The sequence below is a fragment of the Callospermophilus lateralis genome, chromosome 3 (genome assembly GCF_048772815.1).
Source record: "Callospermophilus lateralis isolate mCalLat2 chromosome 3, mCalLat2.hap1, whole genome shotgun sequence".
Lineage (NCBI taxonomy): Eukaryota > Metazoa > Chordata > Mammalia > Rodentia > Sciuridae > Callospermophilus > Callospermophilus lateralis.
In genome coordinates this window covers 193,863,617-193,875,289 of record NC_135307.1, presented here as the reverse complement: position 1 = coordinate 193,875,289, position 11,673 = coordinate 193,863,617, and the positions used below count along the sequence as shown (strand labels likewise).

Genomic DNA, 11,673 nt, shown 5'->3' with positions numbered 1-11,673 from the left:
TAAGACTAATTTCAAGAGGTTGAGTAAGAGGAGAGTATCCCAGAGGAAATAAGAACCTTAAGAGGGGCTGAGAAAGTGCCAGGCTTGCTGGGAGCTCAGGTGGTTCAAGAAGGTAACAAAAACTACAGTGGTTAAAGTAGCCAAGGGACAGGTTGCAGTGACCCCCAGACGCCAGCCGAGAGCATTCAGATTTGATGCATCTTGTGGGATGGGTTAAAAGGGGCAGTGTTTATGGACAGTGAGAAACACTAGGCCCGCAGGTGAGGGCTGCACACCAAGACCCAGTTTTGTGCTTTTTGCTCTACTCAAGTCTCCTGGGCTCTGCACTGTGACTGGCTGCAAACAAGGATCCTTGTGACTCAGTTGGGCTCCCAACCCCTCTGAACAGAAGGCTCAAGGCCAGAGTGTGAGCAGAGCTTCGTGCAAACTGCTGCTGTCTCCATTGCCAGCTGGCATCACGCAGGCATCAGTTCATTCAGTGCTTACCAAGCACCTACAGTGGTACCCGTCGCTGCCCCAGGTCTTGGCTTTATTCAGTCCGCAAGGCCTGTGTGGCATGTACTTTCTATGCCTTTTGAGAGAACTTGTTCTCATTCCCTCCTCTCTCAGAGGTGAGAGAAATTAAAGTATCTACTTTCATCATTACTGACATTCATGGCACCAAGGCTGTGGACTGGAGCAACAGCCTTAAACACCAGCTGCAAGGCTGGGCACCAAACATAGATGACACTGGGTGAAGAACGTCTTCTTTGTAAGGCAGAAGTGCTGTTCCCTGGCAGGGGGGAAGAGGGAGGATGTGTTCATGGGGGTGTACAGTACTCCTTTCCCTGCTGTACAGAGCGACACGGAGCTGGAAACACTTTGTCCCAGTACACAATCTGTGAGAGTTCTTCACCAGCAGATGTGTGCTGTGTGTGCTGGGGGGGGCGTGGATGAGGAGGAGGAAGGGACTTTTGGAGTGGCTAATGGCTCCACCTGGAGTTTTGTAGCCTCCCAGGTATACTAAAATGAAGACGACCAAGGTGACTCCACCCTTGGGCAGGGAGCAAGTGCAGGGAAACAGCTGTTAACAGGAACCACAATTTGTACATGAAAGAGTATTTATTGAAAACCTGGTTACTGACAGGAAGCTCCTGGCTGTTCTCTGGTTACTCTTGGCTCACAATTGGGAGTGTTACTTTTTCCCCATTTTACTGCCCTGCAAACATTCTGTCCTAGGATAGGTAGATATTATATAAATATATATACATGTCTGTATAAGTATGGCCTATAGTAAAGAAAATATATAGTACACTCTTCATTGGGTAGTACCTACCATGCCAGGGTATCAATACTGAATGCCACTGTGTTAACGGGTCCAAGGGGAGAGGATGTGCATGTGGTTCAAGTGCTGAAGCACCAGGGAAGCCCCATAGCACAGCTGTGGCCTTGGCTGACCCCAGCCAGCTCCCTGAAATCATGGCCAGTGGCAGAAACCACAGCACTAGGAAGGAGAGAAGGGAAGGTAAACTTCCTACAGTCTGGAGGCCAAAGGAAAACAAACTGGAGGGGCTGCAGTTCAAGCCAGTGGGAGATTTCTCCAGGAAGGAAAGATAAATGTAGGGGCAACCAGGGGGAATCCTGTGACCACAGTCAGTCCTGACCTAGGCCTCAGCGGGGCTTTCCCTGCAGTGTTCCTGAAACTAAGAGGGCAGGACTTGGATTGGAGGTCTCTGCCTGGCCGGAAGAGACGGAGAGCTTGTATGGAGGAACATCCATCTGTTCTGATACCTTCATGGGCAAGAGAGATCTGATAGCTCTGGAGACCAGAGATGTTAGAGCCAAACCTCAGAAGCAGCAACATCTCGGTACCAGATGAGGCTAGAGTGAGCCCTCACAAAGAAGACAAAGCAAAGGCACAAGGCCTATATTCAAATCCACCCAAAGGCAGCCACTCCAAGGCTCTCAACATGCCGGGATTACCTGTCCTCTGCATGCAGCTTTTCCTGAGCCATCTCTGGCTCATGTGGGATCCAGCCAACAAGAGCAGCCTCAGGAAGGAAGGTGGGTGGCTGCTGTTAAACCCAGTTCAAGACAACAGTTTCTAGGCTGGAAGGCAGGGCACCTATCATTCATTCCTCATGGCCCAATCCCAGGCTTTGCGGTGATGGGAAGGCAAAGCACCCTGCCTCCATGACTCCTAGTAGGCAGGGACCAGGAAGAAGCTCTGTGTGGTCTGAGGTGGGTTTGAGGAGTGGCTGGCATTTACTGGCCACCACCATCACTGTAGTTTCTGTACAAGCAAAAGACAAGGCACCAGAGCTGAGTGTCTCTCCTGGGCCCAAATCCCTCCTGGGTACTGTGGTCTCTGGCTCCAGGCTCAGCCATAATGATAGACAAAGTCATAGCTGCTGGGCTCCTTGGGGACTGGTGGCGGTGCTTCAGGAATCTGGATGTTTTCCAGGTCCAGGAGCCGCAGCTTCATTTCCATGCTCAGCAGGGTATCCAGGTCACTTTTGGTCAGCTCACTGGACATGTCCTTACCCAGAAGGGCACTGAGGCCATCAATCCAGATGCAGTACTGTGGGGAGCAAGTTGCAAAAATGTCACATGGTAGCCATGGGGCCACAAGAGATCCTGCCAGAGTCCCTGTTCTGATGGAACTTACCATGGTCCCCTTTGCATTGTTTAGAACAGGCAAAACTGGTCATAGCAAAGATAAAGTGGGAAGTAGTCACTTTTTATTACTAATTCTGGTTTTTATGGAAGATTTACAGTTAAACTTCCTAAAATAATATGAAATGTGGCCTAAAAATAATTAATAAAGCAAAATGAGACCTAAATCTGGAGCAACACCTACCTGAAGTTGGGTACAGATCTGTCATGATTATGGTGGTCAGTGAATGCTAGTCAGTCCCCAAAACTGGAGGCATATGGGGCAGAGGGTGTTAGGTGGATAAAATAGGACCCATACAGGAATATGGAAGTATCTCAGTTTTATTAAAAAAAAAAAAAGTAAATTAAAAAGATCAGTCAATAAATGTTAAAAAAGTAGGTAGGTACTAAAGAAATTGAGCTGGAGGTGTCGAGATGGGAGGGAATAACTTACAATTCTTCCCAACCTCCCCCCTGAAATCTTCCTGTATTCTCTGCTGCCGTTTTCCTGCCCTCCTGCCTTGTTCACCTGGCTCCCTGCCTGCGCATCCTTCCTTTCCTCCCACCTAAACTCTACTGGCAGCTCAGACCCTACCAACTGTATGTTCTTCTCAACACCTGGCCTCTGGTTCTCACTGATGGCTCTCAGAGGTCACCAGGCACGTAGGGTTTCAACTGCATTTACTCATTTAATGTCCCGCATCTTCCAGAGCTGTGGGTAGAAATGCAGGCCCCTTGTCAGAAGAACCAGATCCACTGGCTTCAAAGCCCAGGCTGGATCCATGACATGTGACTGGGAGCCCTGAGTAGGGAGAACCTGTCAAGTCAAATTTGTATTGGGAACCACAGAAGAAATGAAAAGAGAATTTTTCTAGTCCCAGGTGAATAAGTTGTCCCTAGTTGAGTCCATGTTTCCAATATTTGGCTATTGCTAAAGAATAACCTGGGAAGACCAGTATGCAGTGAAAGGCCCACAGTGTGGCAAATTCTCAGCATCTGATGGACTGCATGATCTGCTCGGCCACCTGCTTTGAGATGGATGCTCCTGTTCTGCCCCTCCTCCACCCCGCTGCAGAGTTCTGGTGAGGACTCTGCTGTTCCGGGCAGCAGCACACTGCTCACCTCATATTTATTAGGAGCGATGAAGTTTAAGGTCTCATCAGGGTCATACAGGATGGAGAAAGCCAGTTCCAACACCTCCTAAAGGAGAAAGGATGGCAGTTACTTGGAACAACAGAATGGCCTGGGCTCTGCACATCAAGATCTTGGCCAAAGTCACCAAATGCATTGATTTACTTGTGATATCCCCAAGGCCTGCAGGCATGCACACAGGTGTGGCTAGAGATAAGGCCCAGTGGTCATCAACTTTAACTCTTCACCTAAGTTCTACCTAAAATGTGGTAATACTTTTAAGATGGGACAAGTCATTTCAACACTCGGAACCCTTGCATGTCAGTGTCCTTGACTGTATGTTGCTTAAAACTTTTTTATTTTACATTAAAAATGACTGGTTTCCTCTTTCTATCATGCTGTAATTAGCACACGGAAGTCTTAACAATTTTTTAAAAATTACCAAAAAACAAACTGCAGACAAAGACAATTTGAGCATCAATAAAATAACTGCAATGGACTGAATGAAACAAATATAAATTGCTTATATCCATGACTTCATAATAACACTAAAAAAACAAAGCAAAATAGACAGTATTGAATGATAACAGGGCGCTCACTGTCTTAAAAGTACATACATAAGAAAAAAGAATCAAGCATGGATCTTCCTTTCTTACATGAACTGTACTCCTAGGAAACCAAAACTAAATAAGGGCAAATTTCAGACAGAGAAGTTCAGCTCATAAGTGAAAAAGGAATAACTACATTGGGATGTCCCTTATTTGCAAATCTTAACTTACTAACGACGTGTGGGCACCAGCAGTGAGTCTGCTGATGTGGCCCAAAGGAGACACCAGACCTTAGGAGCCTCCTGACAGATCACAAGACAATCTGTGAGGGGTCTTGCCAGAAAAAGGACAAACGTGAACCAAATCAAACCTCTAGATCCCTCTACCAATTTACAGATCTGGGACAGAGGAGCAAATTAAACTAGACCATAGGGAGACATTAAGCAAAATTTAGTCTCTGAGAAACTACCAAACAAGCAACCTGATTTCTTCAACAAATAAACTAAAACAAGAAGAAAAAAAAAAAAAAAAGATGGAAAATACAGCAGGGGAACTTAGGAATGAAAAAACTTAAAAAAGACTTATGATGTATAGACTTCGGATTCTGATTTAAATAAAATGGCTATTCTGGGCATGGTGGCACATGCCTGTGATCCCAGTGGCTTGGGAGGCTGAGGCAGGAGGATCATGAGTTCAAAGCCAGCCTTAGCAACAACGAGGCACTAAACAACTCAGTGAGACCCTGTCTCTAAAGAAAATACAAAATAGGGCTGGAGACGTGGCTCAGTGGTCCAGTGCTCCTGAGTTCAATCCCTGATACTGCCCCACCCTTCCCCTGCCAAAATGGTTATGAAGGTGTGTGAGTACGCATCTAAACCTTTACATGAAGATATTATGACATTTATAAGACAATTGGTGGACATCCCAACATGTAGAAAGTATTTGATTAAAACAACTACTTTTCCTGTTAAAAGAGTGTTATGTTTTAGACATTCACAGATGAAATGATGTGACCCTAGGGGTTTTCTTCAAAGTCACAGGGAGAGGAAGAAGTGACGGCCGAATGGGCCACAGTTGCTGAGGCTGGGTGAGGCATGGGGGTTCTATGTATTTTTTTGTATGTTCAAAATTCTTACTAGAACATTCAAAAATAACTTAAAGAGAGGGGAAGAGAATGAGCATGTGGCTAAACAACACCCCCCACTGGCTGCACTCTGCAGGTATCACTGTGCCGGCTGCTCAGGACTGTCTTTCCACTCACCTTATTCTGTTTCAGAGCACTTTTCTCTTTCATGTGGGGACAATCTTTCCCAGTGACAATGGCCTTAATGTCTGCAACAGGAACTGATAAATGGTGGGAATTAGCATCTGGAAGCTGATGCTGCAGGCTGGTCAGTGCTTGCCTCAGGGCTGGAAGGGAAGCCCTGGGCAGAGTGCCAGGGAGCTGCAGATCCCAGACTTGAGGGGCTCTAGTGCCTCAGGAAGAGTGGCTGTAGACCATGGCCTTGCAGTGTTCCCTCCTCCTTGGTCACTTTCCATAGACCATGGTTTAGTGAGGCTGCCTCATTGGGCATCACTGTGGGGCTCCTGGTTTAATTCCCAAGGAGTGGGGCCTTGGACACTTCACAGAATGAAGGTGACAATGCCATCAGAGCGAAGGTCAGTGGCAGCTGAAGACTGGGCTAACTGCCCACCAGCCATTCTTCACCACCCATGCAGACCTCTAGGAGGGTGATCATCATTACCATTTTACAGAAACACCCAAAGCAGAGGGGAGAGTTAACTTGCAATTAATCAGAATTAATCACTAATTAGGGGGAAAGCCAGGATCTAAATTCAGGCTGTCCAGCACCAGAGCTTTTTACAACCTACAGGGCATGTACACATCTGTGACCTCATCAATTCCCCAAACAACCTGAGAGGTGGGCCAGGCAGGTGATCTCTGGCAGATAAGGAAACAGGTTCTGAGCGAGCTTGGGCCCAAGAACAGACACTCAAATAGCCAGGACTAGAATTCAGGTCTGCTGTCAAGTCTAGCTACTACAACACATCAGCAGAGAAATGAACCTACTTTTCTCTTGCAAGGATTCAAATGTCACCTCTCCTTGAGGGTTGTCATCCAAGTCGCCGTAGTGCAGGACCTTGTGGTTCAGTGCTAATCGGCAGTACCAGAACCGTTCTGGAATACAAGGAAACCAAGCCGGTGGACTGGGACAGTACTGGGAAAGGCCTGGGCCCACAAAAGACAGAAGGACGACTGGCCTGCCTGCTCCCTCCAGGGGCCACCAGGCAGCCTCCTCCTGGCCACAGGGAGTCTGTGGGTGAGGACCAGCCCAGTGTTCCTCGTCTCCTCACCTTGCCTTCGGCGATTCCCTATCTTTCGGAAGCTGCTGCCCTCACAGAGTCTGTTCAGGCGCTGCTGCTTGATCAGCTCAAGGATCTCAGGCTGGATCTTCTCCCTCAGCTCCCTAGGGTGGACACGCACTGAGTAAGGAGAAGGTCATGGGGATGTGGTGCTCCTGAGGGCACAGCTGGCAGCTGCCCCTTCCCTCCCAGGCTCCTCCAGGACAGCACTTACACAATCGGCGGGGACTGGAAGTCATCCTGACTCATCCTCTCAGACTGGCGCAGTCTTAGAATCTCGGAGTAGCTTAGGCTACGCAGTTTGCTCTTGAACTGATCCAAGGAGTTGGGTTTGGAGGGCAAAGCTCGCGTAATCTGCTCTCGGACGACCTGCATAACCTGAGAGGAAAGAAGGCAGCAACTCATGCCACTGCTCTGATAAAGGGACAGGCTCTCCTCAGCTCCTGAGTCCCGAGTCCTAGAGATACCTGCTGGGTGACTTTCTAAGGGACACCCTTTAGTGGCTACTCAGGTCAAGTGACAAATGGTTAGATGGAAGGCAAGCACGGTGCCTGGCACACCGTGGTGTGCTGATGGTCTGGCTGCCCTACTGGGTGTGTGGATGGCCTCACTGAGGATGGGAAAGCTGTGGGGAAGAATAGGGCACAACACAGCAGTGGCTGGTGCTGGGTGGTAGAATTATAGGTGACGTTTTCTTCTTTATACTTTTCTATTTTTTAAATGAGATAAGATTAACTTTAAAACCCTCAGCTCCTAGAGTGTCAGCATGCAAGGGCCTGGCACAGTGCTCTATAGAGTGGACACCCCGAAAGCACCAAGGGACGATTATCGATTAAAATCCATGATGCACAGAGGATGCCTGTGGCCTCCTGAAGTCTCTCAACATCGGCAGTTCAACAGCAACCACACTCAGTGCACGATAAGCCACAGCTATTCTGCTATGCTAATTTTCCTGCCTCCAGCCAAGGGAGATAGGAGGGGCAGGTGCTGGCTTCATTGGGCAAATGAGGGCCTTGGGCAACAAGCCTCCCACTCAAGGTCACAGAGGAAGTCACAACCAGATGAGACCATGGCTCTCCAACACCTCAGTGTTGTGACTCGGCACTGCAGACAAAGCTGGTTTTCTCTCTCAGGGGTTCCCCCGGCACTGGCCAGCTGTCAGAGACCACTGAGTGATAATCTTGCATGGGCCTCAGAGCAGCTTGGTGACACTGACCTTGTTGAAGTCCTCTGCTGTTGCCCTCATCTCTTTCCAGGTCTTGTTCAACAGCTGGATGCAGATCCCAAAGAGCTCTTCAAATGCTCGGTCATGGGTAAAGAACATCGGGTGGTAGTCATTGCGCCCTTCGTTTGCTGCAGGAGGAGAGTAACAAAGGCCGAAGGCTCTGTCCATGGGGCCTGGGAGCTCACATCCAGCAGCTTTGGTTCTCTGCACCAAAGCTCCAAAGAACCAGAGCAGACCAAGAACCAAGGCTGCCAGGAAGCACGGGTGGGCCTTTCTCCCTCCCTAGCTTTCTTCTCCAGGCTGCTTTTCCTGGTTTCCTCTACCCTGTTAGGGCCCAGCTACCTCTGACACACAGTGCTGCACCTTCTGATTACACCTCAAATTACCAGCTTAAACAAAGTAATGACCATGATTCCCACAAAGATAAGACGGATGACCAGCTCAGGTAGTAATTTAAAACACCCCAAGGTTGTCCAGGCCACTGACATCTAACTGTTGACAACTTGCAGTCTCAAAAGATTCCTGGCAACAACACTGGCTAAAGGAGGAGAGGAAGCTGCAGAGACTTACGCAGTTCCCCAACCTGCAGGATTTCACAGAGCATTTTGGTGAGCTCAATGGCACTACGGCCAAATGGGCATTCATGTTTGTCTTCTCGGCTACTGTTCTCCAAGACAATCTGTGGGGAAGACACAAAGGAGGATTAGGGAGGTGAGGGAGGAAGACAAGAGATGGGCACTGGGAGCAAGGCCAACTCCTGCCACCTTTACCCGGATGTAGGTGTCCTGGTGGACTTTAGCCAAGTACAGCATGTTGTCCAAGGCCAGCATTCCAGGAGGAGTCTGGGTAAAGTCCAAGGCTGGGTTGATATGGTTCTGGAGAAACAGAGACAACTGATCTAAGACTCAGTAGTGCTCCCATGTGTGCAAAGACCTTAAGGGAAGCCCTATGTTCTCCCTCTGTCTGCTGCCAGCACCTCATGCTTTCTACCTTGGTCCTAGCTCTTTTTGCATTCCCATCTCTGTGACTGATCTGGGAGCTCTCAGAGAGCTGGACTGTGGCTGCCTCATCGTGCATCCCAGGGCCTAGCTGCTGCCAGGCACTGAGCAGGTATGCAGCAAATCCATAAACCAACTCCACCCTACAGTCATGTTCTACCATAAAATTGTCATGATAGCTTTGCAAAGAACCTAGCTGTTTAGGGGACAGGTCCCCATTCTACCCACTGTGGCAGACCTCCTGGGCCCGCCCCCTGATGAATGTGTTTCAGGGGGCCAAATGTTGCACAAAAACTTGCAAACTTGCTACTACCAAAGCAAACCAAACATCAAGACCCAAGGCTACCATTATGAAGGAAGAGTTATCAGCCTGTCTAGATGAACCTTCTGACTTCCTGTCAGAGGGGAAAGCCTACCATCCTCTATTCTTTACTTACAGTAAATCCCAACATTTTGTAGTCCTTGGTGTACATGGCTTTGCGTTTTTCAGTCCCACTCCCAGGAACATTGCTAGGGTCAGATTCAGCATCAAACGCAATCCTCCTTAGTTCAAATATAATATCTCTTTGAGCCTGACAGGTGAAGAGACAATCAGCAAGTGAGTCAGTCAGCCAAGGGAAGGAAGAAGGCAAGAGTGGGGCAGGCTATCCAGAGCCAAATTCTGGCCCCAATCAATCTCTTGGGAGGCACTGCCTCTACCCCAGCAGAAATAGGCAAGGCCCAGAGACTCCCTTAGTAGGCAAACACCACACTACTTTTCAGGGAAGATAAAGACCACACACAGTACCTGGCACAGACCAAAGGGATGCACAGCAGGGGTAATAAAACAGCACTCTAAGCAGGAAGGCACTATCCCACTTAGCACCTGCCTGGTCATTAGGGTCCATCTTGGTCATCATCCTTTCTTCCAAAAGGTTAAAGGTCAGGACTTGAAGGACATAGAGCTGATGGGCCATCTCTGTTTTGATTGGGCGGTTCCCTCGGATCACATGCTAGAAAAGGCAAAGGCAGAGAGCAGGGGGCTGAACTGTCTCTTTCTGAAGAAGTGCCATAGACATGCTGGTGAAAACAGTGCACGGTAGGGAACAAGCACCCAGGGACTGCGTGTTCTGGAAGGAGGCACAGTGTGAAAGGGCTGGAGTCAGGCACCTGAGCCACACAGGCCAGGCTGAGGGAGGCTGAGGGAGGCTGAGGGCGCCCGCCCTTCCTCTGTACTCCGTCCACGGCGAGGTGGAATGGAGGGCAGAGCTGCACCTGCTTCAACTGTGCCTGCCATGGGGCCACCCATCAAGGTTAGAAGATGGGGCCTCAGGGCTGGACCCTACACTAAGTCCAGGGCAACAGATAGGTCATGGAAAAAGGGCCACTTTTTCCTTAAAAAATAAATGTTTCCATGGCTTCACCCAGTAGAGAAGCTTTAGGAAGATCACTTTCTTCAAATGCTATTGAAGAAATGCTATTGTCCAACTCCTTATACTGCCCTGTCCCCTCCTTTCTCTCTCACACCTGTGCCCCTCTGTCCCATTATCTGTGTATGTCCTGCTCCTGTATCCCCCATCAGGTCCTTTGTCCTCCTCTGTCCTCCCCCTTGGTGGCCCCACCCTCCCCTCATGGCCTCTCGCTTTGATCCCATGCCCGCCCCACTTCAGGTGCCCTCATTCCATCTGCCATGAAACCCTCCCTTTCCTCCTGGCTCCCTGTACCTTCCCGGCTCCCCCACTCTGTCTCATCCACCGTCCTAAATCCTGTCACTGGGGTTCTTTCTGGTTCACATGAGCCTCTATCAAGTTTCCCACATCCCTCCGCTGTGTCTTCAGGGTCTCTTCTCAGCAGCCCTGTCTCCAGAGCTGTGCAGTCCAAAGTGCTGGTTATTTATATTTAAATCAGTTAAAACCTATTTAGATTAACAATTCTTTGTCTCCCCAGCCATTGTGGCTAGTGGCTGCGGGGCAGGAAGCTCTCTCCTGCTGCCCCTTCTCCAGAGGTCTCTAACTCTAGACACCTATCTTTCCAAGCTCCCTCAGCCTTAGGTCAGTTCTCTGTAGAGCTTGCTCTGGCTCTAGATTAATCTCCATAGACCTCTGCAGTCCAACTGTGGCCACTAGGCAACAAGTGGCCATTGAACACCTGACAGGTAGCTAGTCCAAGCCAGTGTGTTGTGTCAAATGAGTACCACAACTTGAAAATTTAGTATGAGAAAAAAATGTAAAATATGTCATTAATAATGGTTTATATTCATTACACGTTGAAATGATGTTTGGGGTATCTTAGGTTAAATGAACTATATCATTAAGCTTAATTTCCCCTATTCCTTTCTTCTTTGCCAAACTGGGATAAAACACAGGGTCTTGAAAATAGTAGGCAAGTGCTCACCACTAAACTATATCCCCAGCTTTTTAAAAATTCTTTCATTTTGAGACAGGGTCTCCCTAAGTTGCCCAGGCTGGCCTTGAACTTGTGATCCTCCTGTCTTAGCCTCCAAGTGACTGGGATTTATAGGCATATGCCACTATACTCAGTTTTCCTTACTCCATTTCTGGGGGCAGTGGGGTGGGGGGGACTGGGAATTGAACCCAGGGGCACTTAACCACTGAGCCACATCTGCAGCTCGTTTTTATGTTTTTTTATTATTTATTTTGAGACAAGATTTTGCTAAGTTGCTTAGGGCCTCACTAAGTTGCTGAGGCTCGCTTTCAATCTGTGATCCTCCTGCCTTGGCCTCCTGGGCCACTGGGAATATAGGTGTGCTCCACTGTGCATGGCATCCCTTACT

The 11,673-nt window shown here is 48.7% G+C and overlaps 1 protein-coding gene across 3 annotated transcripts in view; it reads right to left on the bottom strand.

The window, feature by feature from the left end:
- Positions 1-1,082: 1,082 nt before the first annotated feature.
- Elmo2 (engulfment and cell motility 2) overlaps positions 1,083-11,673 on the bottom strand; it is a 39,430-nt gene continuing 28,839 nt past the window's right edge. For 2 of the 3 annotated variants that reach the window (XM_076852015.2, XM_076852017.2), the window contains 11 exons: positions 9,770-9,892; positions 9,338-9,472; positions 8,667-8,777; positions 8,473-8,581; positions 7,894-8,030; positions 6,892-7,055; positions 6,669-6,781; positions 6,385-6,492; positions 5,575-5,657; positions 3,757-3,834; positions 1,083-2,560 (listed from right to left, as the gene is read on the bottom strand). In XM_076852015.2, coding sequence (XP_076708130.1) covers positions 2,360-2,560; positions 3,757-3,834; positions 5,575-5,657; positions 6,385-6,492; positions 6,669-6,781; positions 6,892-7,055; positions 7,894-8,030; positions 8,473-8,581; positions 8,667-8,777; positions 9,338-9,472; positions 9,770-9,892 — 1,362 coding nt within the window. In that variant the 3' untranslated portion in view covers positions 1,083-2,359. The remainder of the gene's footprint in view (positions 2,561-3,756; positions 3,835-5,574; positions 5,658-6,384; positions 6,493-6,668; positions 6,782-6,891; positions 7,056-7,893; positions 8,031-8,472; positions 8,582-8,666; positions 8,778-9,337; positions 9,473-9,769; positions 9,893-11,673) is intronic. The other variant, XM_076852016.2, reaches the window with a different exon arrangement.